The sequence below is a fragment of the Trachinotus anak genome, unplaced genomic scaffold (genome assembly GCF_046630095.1).
Source record: "Trachinotus anak isolate AG129_WGS33_773 ecotype Australia unplaced genomic scaffold, CSIRO_AGI_Tana_v1 ptg000016l, whole genome shotgun sequence".
Taxonomy (NCBI): domain Eukaryota; kingdom Metazoa; phylum Chordata; class Actinopteri; order Carangiformes; family Carangidae; genus Trachinotus; species Trachinotus anak.
Window position 1 is genome coordinate 21,615,800 of NW_027273867.1, and position 13,773 is coordinate 21,629,572.

General features: G+C 44.5%; 1 protein-coding gene across 12 annotated transcripts in view; it reads left to right on the forward strand.

The window, feature by feature from the left end:
- macf1a (microtubule actin crosslinking factor 1a) overlaps positions 1-13,773 on the forward strand; it is a 224,626-nt gene that overhangs the window by 73,482 nt on the left and 137,371 nt on the right. The window contains exon 1 of one of the 12 annotated variants that reach the window (XM_071501062.1): positions 11,681-12,102. The exons of the other annotated variants lie outside the window; for them this stretch is intronic. Within the exon in view, the coding sequence (XP_071357163.1) occupies positions 11,982-12,102 (121 nt within the window). The 5' untranslated portion in view covers positions 11,681-11,981. Of the gene's footprint in view, positions 1-11,680; positions 12,103-13,773 lie in introns of those variants that run through there. 12 annotated transcript variants of the gene reach the window in all.

Here is a 13,773-nt window from a genome sequence, read left to right on the forward strand (position 1 = left end):
GTACCAAAATGCTACAGGAGGCTTTTCTAGAGCAGTTGTTGGAGCTTATTGTCATGACACATCAAACAGAAATGTTATGCTCTCATATCATTCAGTTTAAATGATTTTGTTCCTGTCTGGATGTAAAGTTGTCTTAAATGACGCTTTGATATGAGAAAAAATGTTTTAGTGAAGAAAAACTGAGCCATTACTTAAGATTTTGTTTCACCAATACTGTGAATTGCAGTTGAAGGTATTGTGACAGATGATAGGAAGTCCTGTCATTTAAACAGTACATCCTGAACACCTTTGATAATATGAATTTTACATTTATTAATTCACATTTTAAATTCCATTGTGTACAAATGTGCACCAGTCGGCCACAAACAGCGATGCTCGGTGCCGAGGCTGCTGTTAATTCCTGCTGTGTCTTTTATTGCGTTAGTCTCAGCTGCTCCCTCCTGCTGTCGCAGTGGGAAGGACCTTGGTCTATTCTGTTCTCCTTCTTCCTGTTTACTTCCTGTTGTCCCCAGACTCCATCAGGGCCTGCAGGCTCCACCTTGAAGAGCTCGCCTGGCTCCACTTCCTGGAGACAGGGGGCAGCGTGGGAAACGTAGTGTTATCTCAGTGTGATACAGAGCCGGCTGCTCTCAAGTCTATAATTTACACACAGTCAGATTGAGAGAAGCTTGAAATGATGGAGAAGAGATACGTGTGTGTGTGTGTGGGTGTGGGTAGGGAGGGAAAAATAGACTTGTGATGTTGTTCTTTCTTAGTGGAAGAATCTAAAACATGTCCGCCATCTTTGCTTTGGCCCTCAGGATTATTTCCAAGATAGAAACAGTTTTTACTTGGATTTATTTTTAGAGCCTTTGAAGTTCAGGAAATATGCTGTGATGCTAAAGAGAGTCTTCAGCACTGGAGATGGGACGGAGGGATTTCATCCTGTGTGTTTGTTTGGCCATAGACAAGCTGGGATCATCTAAACAGAGCTTACATAGGCTGTGTGTATAGGGTGGGGTGCGGAGGAAGCCTTTGTTTGTGGTTGTGTGGATGTAGGTAAATTAGATATGACTGTGTACATCTGTGCTTTCTCTTCCTCTTTTGCTCATTTCAGCTTCATCAGTTGTTTGTTTTCTCTGCACCACATGTGTGTTTCATCTCACTTACTTGATTTTTGTGTTTGCCGAACAGTCTGACCCGGGCTGACTTCTGGCTCCGAGCCTCGTCATACTTCGATCTGTTCCTTTTTAAAAGGTGCTGTCTGTGTTTTATTGAAGGCTTTTTGTCCACTAGTTACATGTTGAAGCCCAGAGGGTCGAGCCACCAGTCAATAGAGACACGAACAGAAACTGCAGATAGAACATCAATACAGTCTGTCTCCTCTCCTCTCTCCTCTCCTCCCTCCTCTCTCCTCTCCTCTCCCCTCCTCTCCTCTCCTCTCCTCCCTCCTCTCTCCTCTCCTCTCCTCTCCTCTCCTCCCTCCTCTCTCCTCTCCTCTCCTCTCCCCTCCTCTCCTCTCCTCTCCTCTCCTCTCTCCTCTCCCCTCCCCTCCTCTCCTCTCCTCTCCTCTCCTCCCTCCTCTCTCCTCTCCTCTCCTCTCCTCTCCCCTCCTCTCCTCTCCTCTCCTCCCTCCTCTCTCCTCTCCTCTCCTCTCCCCTCCTCTCCTCTCTCCTCTCCTCTCTCCTCCCCTCCTCTCTCCTCCTCTCCTCTCTCCTCTCCTCTTACTTTACATTAACAGTCAACATCTAGCATAACCTTAATTCTCTGTTATTATTTTTATTTTTTTCATCTCTTTGCTCTTTGGGGTTGGGGTCTCCTTACACCAACGCCTCCCTCCTCCTCCGGCCTTCCGGTCTTTTCCTCCCTCGTTCACCTGCAGCTGCTGTCACATAGTTACAAACCAAACCTCATGTTTCCTCAAAGTGTTTTAATGCCGGTCCTGAACTCATCTCCCTAAGAGCTCGTTAAAAGAGGATTACTGTCCCTGCCTGTAACAGGACTAAGTCTGAACATACCTGACTCTGAATGAACCTGTGCAATGTCAAGCAATTAACGCTGCCATTGATCACTTTCCACGTTGTTGTGCATGTCGGGCACAATTCACATTCCTGCAGCAGCTCTGCCACATAGTGAAGGGAGCTGCCGTCGTATGTGCATGTGTGTAGGTGTGTGTGCGTGATCAGAGTGTGAACACAATGAACAGATCTTTGCAGAGGTGGAAAAGCATCACAAGGCCATTAGTGAGGAAGAGGAGCCTCCGTCTGTCTCTGATGTACGACCGCTCCTCCCCCCTCCTCCTGTTCAATGGTCACTCCTCCTCGCTGGGAGTCACACACAGACACTCACAATACTCCACTGTCTCTCTGTGACACTGTCACACACACAAGCCTTCACTAACTCACCGACAGCTCCAGTGACTGTGAAACCGCCTGAATTTCACACGCAAATTCACACCTGCCTGTGCACAATACGCACAACTTTAAAAACAAATGCACACAGACACAAAATAATGGACCCATAAGATAAAAGTCAAAGCTTTTCATCAGTGAGGAGGAGCTTTTATTGTGCATCCAGGCTAATGAGGTGCTCTCAGGTCAGTTTTACCTCCAAAACCATTAAGACCTCACACCTGCTTACACAAATGTGTGTGTTAGTTTCCTGAATCCAGACTTTTCATGTCAAACAAGCAGGTATTAGTGGTGTGAGGGTTAAAGGTGGCGGTGCGTCCCTGAGTGGACTGATCATGTGTCATCTTGAGATGTCAGGCTAAAAAAAAGACCTAAATAAAAAGAGGCCTCTGACGCTGAGACCTTTACCAGCCTGAATGTAAACGTTGACGTCATGGCAGCGAGGACCCGCCGCCGCCTCTGACAGCCTCATAATTACAGCTTTTTCAGAAGCTCGGGTCAAGTGCCCCAATGAAAGGCCAGAGGACGGGATGGCGGTGGAGGAGCGGAGGGGGGTCCTAATTGAGAGGTGTCCATGGTAACGAGAACAGCTGGGGTTAAAATTAAGGGCCTGGTTACCGTGGTTATGTGTTCGGGTCCCCTGTATTTGTGTACACTCTTCACATTCTTTGCCCCTGCTCCTTTCATTCCCTCACTTTTTGTCTTTCTCCCTCTGCCTCGTCTTTTCCCATCCACTGACCTCATCGTCTGAGTGTTTTTCTTCTTCTTCATCTTCGTCTCTCTCACGACACTGCAGATATCTTGCTCTTTCTCCTTGGCTCTCACAAACACACCTCCTCCTAACCCTCTTCACTCCATCTCTTATTCACTCTCTGCTCTGTACATGTGCAGCAAAGCGAGGCGCTGACGGAGCCGGGGTCTGACGGTCTTTGGCACACAGACAGGAAAAGTCAGAATTTGACACAATCAGGCAGAAGTAAAGTCAAATCATTTTTTTAACCACAGTAGCGACGTGGCTCCGGATGACGCTGTTGGTTGGTCTATCGCTTTGGTCCAGACTAAAATATCTCAACAACATTTGGATGATTGTCATGACATCTTGTGTTAGCATTCATGTTCTGCGGAGTTAAAGACGATGGACTGTAGTGATCTCCTGACTTTCTCTCCAGTGCCGATGAGTTTTAGTGAAATATCTCGACGCTCACTTGATGGATTGGAACAAAAACTCACTGACCTGAACAAACGCACTGACCTTCATGGTTCCCACACAATGTGTAATAAAGAACTTTGGTGATCTCTTAGCTTTTCATCGCCACCAAGTCAAAGTTTGAATCAGTCCAATACGTAAAGTTGTATCTGAAAAACAGACGACACTCCCATCAGCCTCGGCTGCAGCAAACGTTAGCAGGCTAACACACTAAACTAAGATGTTGGGTATGGTAAACATCAGCATGTTAGCATGTTAGCTGATGTTAGCACTTAGCTCAGCCTCACAGAGCTGCTGTAGACTCACATCCAGTTTTTTAAAAAAATCATTTCTTTTACAAATTCTGGAAATTCTGCAGTTCACTTCTCTTTTTTGTTTCCCTGTGTCTTTGTTTCTGTTTCCCTGCCGCTCTCCTCATGTTTATTATTCCTCCTTCTTTCACTTTCTGTCTTCTGTTTGTCTCATGTTTTTGTTCCTCTTGGACTTTCATCTTGTATCTGTCCTTATCTCACCCTCTGTAGCCTGTGCACTTGTGTGTAACCCTCACCCTCATTTTTTTCCCTCATTGTTTTCCAGTTGCGTCACTAATATATCTCAATTAGAATACAATCCTTCTTCTTCCCGCTGATTAATCCTCTGTTCTCTTTTTGTTTCTATGCCCCTCTCTCTCTTTGGCTCCCTGTGTCCTTCCCTCTCTGGCTCATTAACCTGTGATTAACTAAGGCCCTAAAACCAAAGAGTTTGGATGAAGCTTCTCTTTTCTCACGGGGTCATAAATCTATCACTCTTTCTTCCACCCCTCTTCCAAAGTCCGTCCCCTCCCTCCTTTCCCACCATCTATCCAGTGGTTCTTCTCTGAGCCATAACTCTTCCTCCTCCAACTCTCCTCCTCTCTCCTCCTGGTTCTCTGCTGTTTTTCTGGACATGTGAAGAACCAGATTTCTGCAGCGGTTGCAGGGCGACAACCGGGAAAGTGTGTCTATAAAGTGTGAGATTAGATTACCTGAGTGACATGCTCAGGCTGAAGTCAACACGCACACACACACGGACACAAACATGATCCGTGGCCTTTACCCAGAGGAGGGCTCTGACCGCGCAGTTATAGCTCCAGAGGTCAGCGTCGCTGTTTTCATGCTGCTCCTGAGCCTGATGGAGAGTCGGGGAGCGACAGGGACAGGTCAGAGGTCGTGTGGGTTTCCTGCTTGCAGCCAGGCTCAGTGTGCCAAAGTCCATCATGTAACATCCAGCATACAGCAAATTATCCATGATAATGTACACAGGGCTCTCCTCACCAGTACAGCTGCAGCACTGCTCAAGTGTTCAAATAAGTTTCTATTTATATTTGCAGTCATGTCATTAATGGAAAAGATGAAAGGATCAACTACAGCTGTACTTTGTGCTGAAATTATTTTTCTCTATTATGACCCAGAAATCTTCCTGATATAACGTGTTATATGATACAATGGTCTATTTTTGGTGGGTGTGAGTGTGGCCCAGAGGGAGATAGATGCATAAATCTTTGTTCTTTTCCTTTATGATGCAGGGTGACACAGAGGACAGGGGTAATTGGGCTTTGTTTCCAGAAAACAAAAGCTTTGGCGCTGTTGTGTGTGAGTTTTTGGTTTTTTTGAGTGTGTAAGTCAGGCCTCCAGAAACAGAGTTGTTCTCCTGACGTTGTTGGACTCAGCAGCAGTTTGAGTTCAAATGTGCTTGACTGAAGACTTTCTCCTCATTTCTCTCTTGTGGCTTCGTCTCTGTGCTCAGAGTCATTTCCTGGAACACAGCTGACCAGAAAACAGCTCCTCAGGTTTTTGGGAACTGTTCTAACATCACCGTTGGCCGGGGGAGAAGGAATGTAAATGTGAGGGGTTTTCACAGAGTCCACCTGTGTTTAATGAACACAGATTAGAGCTGTTGGTGGAGGGTAAAGCAGTGTCTGCGTTGACCTCAAGTCTGTCTCTAGGTGGATCAACCTCCCACTTTTCAGTGACACTGTAGCACCCCTGTGTTTTGTGTTCAGTGCCTTGTGTTTATTTGTGTGTGTCCTCAAGTCACCTCCTGTTAATCCATCCTTGTTAGTTTATCTGGGGGCCACACTCCTCTATCCTCTCCTGTTTCATCCTCCCCTCCTGTCCTCTAATCTCTTAATGGCATCGCGGGGTATCACTGTCTGTCTGTCTGTCTGAGTGTCTCTGTCTGTCTGAGGACTCTTGGCTGTCTTCCTGTCCGCTCTTTAGAATGGGTGGAACGATCTGCTTGGTTCTCCTGTCAAAACAGAACTTAGTTATCTGTCAGCAGGAACAGCACTGGGAGCTTTTCATGTTCATCCCACACTGACAGAGTCCACAGTGGGTAACAGTGACACTGTGCTCCCTGCCAAACACTTACTCTCTTACTATTGGCTGTTTACTGCTCATGTGCTTGGGAATTATGAACAGAATAAAATACAATATGACAAACTATACAATATGCAACATAAAATTATCACATTTAAGACATGAAACGTGATGTTATTTTAGATGTTAATGTCTGAAAAAGCACCACAGTCACTTTTACAAAGTCACAACAGACTTCCATAACACTCCCTGGCACAAGTCTGAACTAAATGCCCTGAAATGCTCACATATACACACATATATATAAGTATACACATTGAAAAGAGCCACAGTTTCAAAAAAGGACAGTGAAGTTTCTCATCTCATCCTCCAGCCTCTGAAAATACTTTGCTCTGCAGTTAAATATCAGCTGGTTTGGTCTTAGCCTAAAAGTCTTTAGATGATATAGATTCTGCTGTTCAGTTGACTGGGTTGTCGTGAAGCCTCGATCAGGTCCAGTGATCATGATGTCCAGCTCCTCGCTGTGTGATTATCCACGCCTGCATAACTAACAGTCTGAGGTTCACTGCTCGTCAGTCTGACCCAGTGATGCCAAATCAATTTGTCTGGATACAGATAAACTGTCTGTGTGTAAGTGTTTCACTGACAGTGTGCTCTTCTTATACTTCTTATACTGGGCCTCTAATTATTTTCCACAGTTTCCCTGGTGGGAATTTTTGTTGTTCTGGTAACTTTTAACAACAGTAACCAGGTGCAGATTTAACCAAAATTAACAACTGAAGAGTTTGGACAGAGAGACAGAAAAACAACAGTTTACAGGACCTGGGTCCAGGAGAGAGACTAAACTTTGTTTTCGGGTTTTCAGCTAAATAAGAAAATCAGTGCTGCATCACTGGAGGGAAACTGGGCCCCGCCGCTCTGTGTCTGGACCCAGATTGCCCCCTAACTGCCGAGTTTGATAATGCAGTGGAGATGAGTTTGACTTAAAGTTTGGATGCATTTCAAAGTGGCTCCAATGTCTCCTGCAGACTGTATATCACCTATTTATCAGTGTGCTGCCAACAGAATTATTCCTCCATCACTCTCACTGTTTCAGGATCTCAGAGAACATTTCACTGTGGCTGGTGCTGCACTGTTCTGGCTGTACTACGGAAACGTTTTATCAAAACATGTACAAGTATTTTCTTCCTGGCATCTACATCCACCTTGTTCCACTTTCATCCTGTGTGCAGTATTAGGTCTGAAACCTCCTGGTGCTTACGTCTGAAAGGTTCAGCCCCAGAGTGGCAGGTCAGGACTCTCGGTTTCCAGGCAGGAAGTGTTTCTGCTGCATTTCAGCAGTGGAGAGGTCAGAGGTCACGCAGCTGCTGGGGAATAGTGCAGGAGGCTGGCAGGCAGCGATGATGTGTCACGGTCACACCACATGCAGCTGTGTCTCGGAGTAGATATTTTATTCACATGTAAAAGCTCCGCGTTACAGCAGCACAGCATCTCTTTATCTCTGCAGCTGGTTCAGAACCAGGACTGAGTCTCTTCAAAACACAGTGATGATTGAGGCGTTAGGTTTGTGAGGACCAACGTTTTACCTCATTAGGTCTGATGATGTATCTTATTGTGAAAACAAAACCACCACAGTTTTATCAGAGTCTGTGTAAAAAAACGCTACAGACTTCAGACTGTCAGAGCGACTAAAGGGAGGAGAGAGGAGAAGGCTGCAGGGCTGTAATTTCTGTTGTAGCTGTGTGAATGTGAAAGTCCAATGTCAGAGGATTCATCACTCTGATGTGACCGTCCTTTTCCTCATCCTGCTCCCGCTCTTCATCCTCCCTTCTGCCCCTTTGTCAACAGATTTTTTTCCTGTTTCCCCCTGCACTTGGCACCGTCCTCACACAGATGGGATTCTGCGTCACTTCATGTTAAATAGGTGTTAACTTAACTTTGATGTATGGAATTATTTGTTTCAACCATTTTTTATGTTAACCTAAATGACAATAATACGTTTCTCACAGTCCAGAATTTGCAGAATTACTAATTAAATCAGGAGAAATCTGTTGGCTGTTGGTGCGTGACAGTTTTTAACTCTCTGCTGGACACAGACACATTTTGGCCCTGAAGGCTGAGTCCTGCTTTGACGCAAAACTTTACAATATCAATGAAAAGTTTGGCGTTACCACGAACTTTACATTGACCAACATTATTTTTGTTTGTCTTTCTGGACAGAAGCGTCTGCCAGATGAATAAAAGTGGTGTAAATGTAGTCTCACGTCCTTCATCAGGGTCAGACACATGCACCAGACATGTTGTCTCTTAATTATTTGAAAGAGAAGTAGAAAAACCAAGAAGTGAAATTATCCCAGCAACTTTATGATTTTCATCAGACACTCTACCCAGTCCTGCAGCAAGTATGAACATTGTCCTTTGTGTGGTTTGCCCGCAGTGTATTTCCATATGCAGATCAGTTTATAGCTCTGACTTCATGCATCTCTCAGTGTGTGAGGAGAGAAATTTGTTTGTCACAGTAGCGTAATGTGCAGGCGCAGGGCAGCAAGTCTTGGTACATTTCTGCCCTTCATCAACATCATTTCTCCTGTTCCCTTCTATAGTTCACAGGAGGAACGTTGGTGTGTCAGGGTGACCTTGCTGGCATCCAGACTATCTATGTAAAGGATGCTGACTGGGAGAAGTGAGCTGTACTGGGGGAGGGAGAGACAGGCTGCAGCATCACACACACACACACACACAAGAGGATACATGCAAACGAACGGAGGCATCATATAGACAAGCAGAGCAATATAAGAGCAATCCACATAATCTAATGGGTAAAAGCACTGGATGGGTTATATTATGCCAGTGTAGTGAAAGCAGAGACAGTAGTGAGACTGTACACACCAGTCACAAAAGGCTGTGTGTGTTTTTGTCTGTGTGTGTCTTTCTGATTCTCTCTTCTTCGTGAGTGTGAGATTTCTCTCTCTGATATCTGAATGAAAAGAGTCATTCACGAACCAACACAAACAGCCGACACAGCAGCAGGCCTTACAATAACACTGTAGTTTCTCCCCTTCTCCCTCGATGCTTCCCACACTCTTCCATCTTTTTTCTTATCCTTCCATCTTCCTTCCTTCTCATTTGTCTCTCTTCTTCTTTTCATTGGTCCTCCCTCCTCTGAAGTCTGACATCATCCCCAGGCTTTGTTACACCCTGGTTGCATCTATGTGTGTGTGTGTGTGTGTGTGTGTGTGTGTGTGTGTGTGTGTGTGTGTGTGTGTGTGTTTGTGTGTGTGTGTGTGTGTGGTGAAATTTCCAGACACAGCATTTTCTGCAGGAGTGGGAGGGTCCATGAGTTTGGACCCCTGACCTCTTGATCCTGAAAGCTAACATACACTTATGCACAGACACTCATACTCACCAGCAGCCTGTCATTCAGCCAGAGTAACATGTGGGAGGAAGAAATATACTGACGAAACAGTTTGGTTTTTGTTTTGTGTTTTGTTTTGTTTTTTTTTTTACAGGGGAATGTTTAGTGTTTTTGAATTTGTGTGGAGTCAGAGTAAAACATCCTGAATTCAGAGCAGCTCAGCGCAGGCTGTAGTGAGGGTGTGGCTGGGAGTATTTGCAGATGACATATGAAAATGTGAGGAGTTTCTGTGTGTTCACAGGTGATGAAACATTTGACAATGATGAATCACACCAAACACACCTTCATAAAGAAATGCAGCTGAAATTGGCTCAGTGAAAACATCATAGTTGACAGAACATTAGATTTTGCTGCTGCTGTTTGTGGAGGGATATGAAGCTGCAGCTGAAAGTAAATAAATGAAGCAGTAGTATTCAGCCTGTAAGAAGCAGACTACAACATGAGGATCACTGCTGTGTGATATCCAGCTTCATGTCACACTGTCGTCAGTGGTTTAGTGACATGTTTAGCAGCCGAACACACACATGTTGGTCTCTTCTGCCCCACAGTGGCGGCATCACACCCTTTACCACCAGAGACGTGTGGTTGATAAATTTACAGCGTAGTTTCTTCTCACTTTTTTTCTGTCCCCCTCTTTTCTCTTTCAATCTGTGCTTTGTATTCAGACTTCATTCCTTGATGCTTTTGTCACATGCTTTCTGACTGCTCCTCCTTTTCTTATCTAATCAATACACACACTGCTCAAATAAAACACTTTTGTTTGGTTATTTTGGGAGTTAAAGTATTTGGTTATTTTAGGATGAAAAGCACTCTGGGTAACGTAGTTCTGTTCTTGCACATTTTTTATTACATTTAGAAAAAGTACAAGCCTCTTGATCAGCTACTGAGGTCATGTTAGGACAGAAAGCACTCTGGGTAATGTAGTTGTGCTGCAAAAGGAAATCACCAGCTGAGCCTCAGTGTTGGAAAGCAGTGCATCAACAGCTGGCATCAGGATCACATCTCCATGACCTCATGTTATCTGGTAATTGTAATGATCAGGAAATGACTAATGGGAAAGAAACTTATTACTTTCGTCTCCAAACATCCACAGGGACGCTCTGCAGTAATTGTGTAAATGCTGCATGATTACTGTCTTATCGGATTATCTTTGTTCTGTGGTGATAAACATGCATCTTCAAAATGACTAACTTAGTTTTAAATCTCTGTACTATGGTTGAAAAGCATGCATCACATGCAGAAATTAAAATCACCATGACAACGGCTGATGTTTGGAGCGGAGGTCTTTTCAGCCAACAGCAATGAAATGTCGTCAGATTGATTGTGGTTGTTTGTTGTTTTGTCTGGAGGTTGCTAGGACTAAAATGTCAGTGGCTTTCTTTTCAGAGCTGAGTTGATAACTTGACCACACACACACACACACACACACACACACACACACACACACACACACACACACACCCCATTCTGCAGGGTGAGAGTAACTTGAAGACCCCCTGCCCTCCAGTCTGCAGCCTGAATCATGCTGAATCATGCTGTAATGTCTCTTGCCTCTAACATGTGTGCACACACACACACTCACTCACACACACACACACACACACACACACACACACACACACACACACACACACACACACACACACACACACACACACTATCATCACCTTGGCTTAATCGCAGCCTCTGTCTGAAGCTTTTGAACACAGCGTCACAGTCAGCAGACATCATTCAAAGATAGCTGCGAATAAATATCACAGCCAGGATGCATTGCTCACTCATAGCAACAGAGGTAAACACACACACACACACACACACACACATGCAGACACACAGAGGCCCACATGCACACACACCATCCACAAACTGCTGCTAACTCGTGGTCACACTGGCAGGACAGCTATATGATTTACATGCAAGTACAACATATATGCATTCAAATTATTGTAAAATGCTTAGAAACAAATATATAAAAAGACTAACATGCTAACATAGAAACACACACACAGACAGGAAGATGAGCGTGTGGGTATCTCCCATGTGGTTTTCTTCGGAGAGTGTGAGGCAACTACAAACACACACATGCACATTTCCGTCTGATTGGTCCTATTTCATGTATTTACTGGTTTTCTAACGGTGCACTGAGCAACGGCTGCAGTCTGGTCGCTTGTTTCAGGGGAAAGGAATTCACTGTGAGAGTGTCAGAGAGCGAGCGGGATTGAAACACAGAGAGAGAGAGAGAGAGAGAGAGAGAGAGAGAGTCAGGGGGGGAAGAGGGAGGGCATCTGAATGGAGAGAAGGACTCAGAAGTTTTTAGCTGCAGTGGTTATGTGTTGGAAAAAGAGCGATGCTGTGAAAAGGACAGGAAGAAAGTTTTTCTCTTGTGTCAAGAGTGAAGAAGTGAAAGGAGAAGGTTCCTCATCATTCTGACGAGTGACATTCACAAACCTACTGGGAAACCTCTCCTGTATGGATGCCACTGGTTTTGGGAGTTTACCTGGAAGCCTGCAGTCGATGGAGCTGCAGTGACTTTTTATTTTTGACTTTTTTGACGTTAAGACTTAGTTTTACTGAAATTTTGTGAGAAGCAGAGAATCATTTCTAGTGATTTGTGGATCAGTCACTTAGAGAAGATGGACTGTCTAACGGACCCTGCAGTCATTACACCCATCCTGGTGGTGACGTTTCACTTCTTAACAGCAGCTGGATTTTGGTTTTACTGCCGCCGCCGCCGTACACCCAGTGTTGAACAAGGTAAACTGTGACCTCAGATGTTTCTGTCCATCTGCTGCTGAGGGGCAAAGAAAAGCTAAACATACTTTAACTCAGTTTCCGTCTTCTGTCTCTACTTCTGCTATAATTTATCTCCCATGGAGAGGAGGGAAATTGACATTAGCTCCATGTGCTTCCTGTTTAAACTCCTCCCCTTCTGCCGTGTCATTCATGTAATAGATCCTTCACTTGTCTGTTAGCATGTCAGCTTCTCCATTTAATGGAGTGTGTTTAGCAGTTAGCTCACTGCATTAATATGCTGGTGCAGGAGTTAGCATGATGCCAAAGCTTCCCCAGCTTGCTGCAGCATCTATTTTAGTGTAAGTGGAATGTAAAGAGGCCTGTGCTGCTGTAAAGAGCACATAGGTTTCTCCTGTTTCATCTCCTGTTACAGTGAGACACTGGTTTCATGCTTTTTGTGCTGCAGGACTGGATTTCTGTATCTCCTCTGCCTCCCCTCTATGAGTCAGTGGAGCTGAATCTTCCATATTTGGCTCTTTGTAGAAAAAGGCTGTTACATTTCATGGATTTTGAATCATGTTGTCACATCCATGTAATTCAACCTGGAGACTACAGTGTGTGTGTGTGTGTGTGTGTGTGTGTGTGTGTGTGTGTGTGTGTGTGTGTGTGTGTGTGTGTGTGTGTGTGTGTCTTTGGCAGCTTACGTGGCCATCTATGTCTTGTTTTTACGACATGCTGTACACTAAACAACGAGCTGCTGTGCTGCCAGTAAGCTGCTCAGTCCAATCATGTGTCTAATTATTCAAAGCTAATGGTAAACACTGATGTAATGCCACGTTTTTGCAGAATTAAACAAATTCCAGTTGGCTGTTGTTATATAGCCTTAGTGCTAATACGCATTTAAAAGCTGATACAAATATTCAGCATGTAGGTCTCTGAAGAGCCTCTACTGTATTTATGATCTAAACCATCTTGACATTATGTTTATACTGATCTTTACACCTCTGCTGTTGTGATCTATAGCTCCAGCTGTCATGGAAAAATTGAGCCAAACTCAATACCTCGTCATAGGTAGATGATGCGTGTGGTTCAGGACATGTGTCTGACTTTATCTGAACGCAATCATTGGCTCGGATCCACCAGAGGAGAAAGATCTGACATGATATAACAGTGCAGATCAATGAGGTTAATTAGATGTGAGAGGGCAGTGGATGAAGTGGTGGCTGGAGTCGGGTGGTGCTAAGAGAGACGAGAGGGCAGTGATGGTGTTGTGGAGGAACTTGCACATAAATGAAGCAAATGAGAGAGAATAAGGAGACAGGAAGGGAAGGAGGATAATTTGGAGGGACCACTGCACTCATTCATGTTCAATATATCTGTTCTTTTAGCTGATAGTTAGTGAGCCGTGCTCTGCATGTTGTCCACTTGTATGGTCAGAGGAGGGAGCTGTGTCACCTGTGCTTCAGGATGCTGGACGGTTTCATGTGAGTGTGTGTGTGTGTGTCTAAATATATTCTGCAGTATTTCATATTAAAAGCTGTTGTTTCCATTTCAGGTAGAATAAAATGAGAGTTGATCTGCTGCAGTTGGTTAAAACAGTTATAGCGTGTGAGTCTCTGATGATGAGTGTATGGTTTTAGGGACGTGTCAGTGTGACTGGTTTTGAGACCAGATTTTACTCAAGCGTCAAAC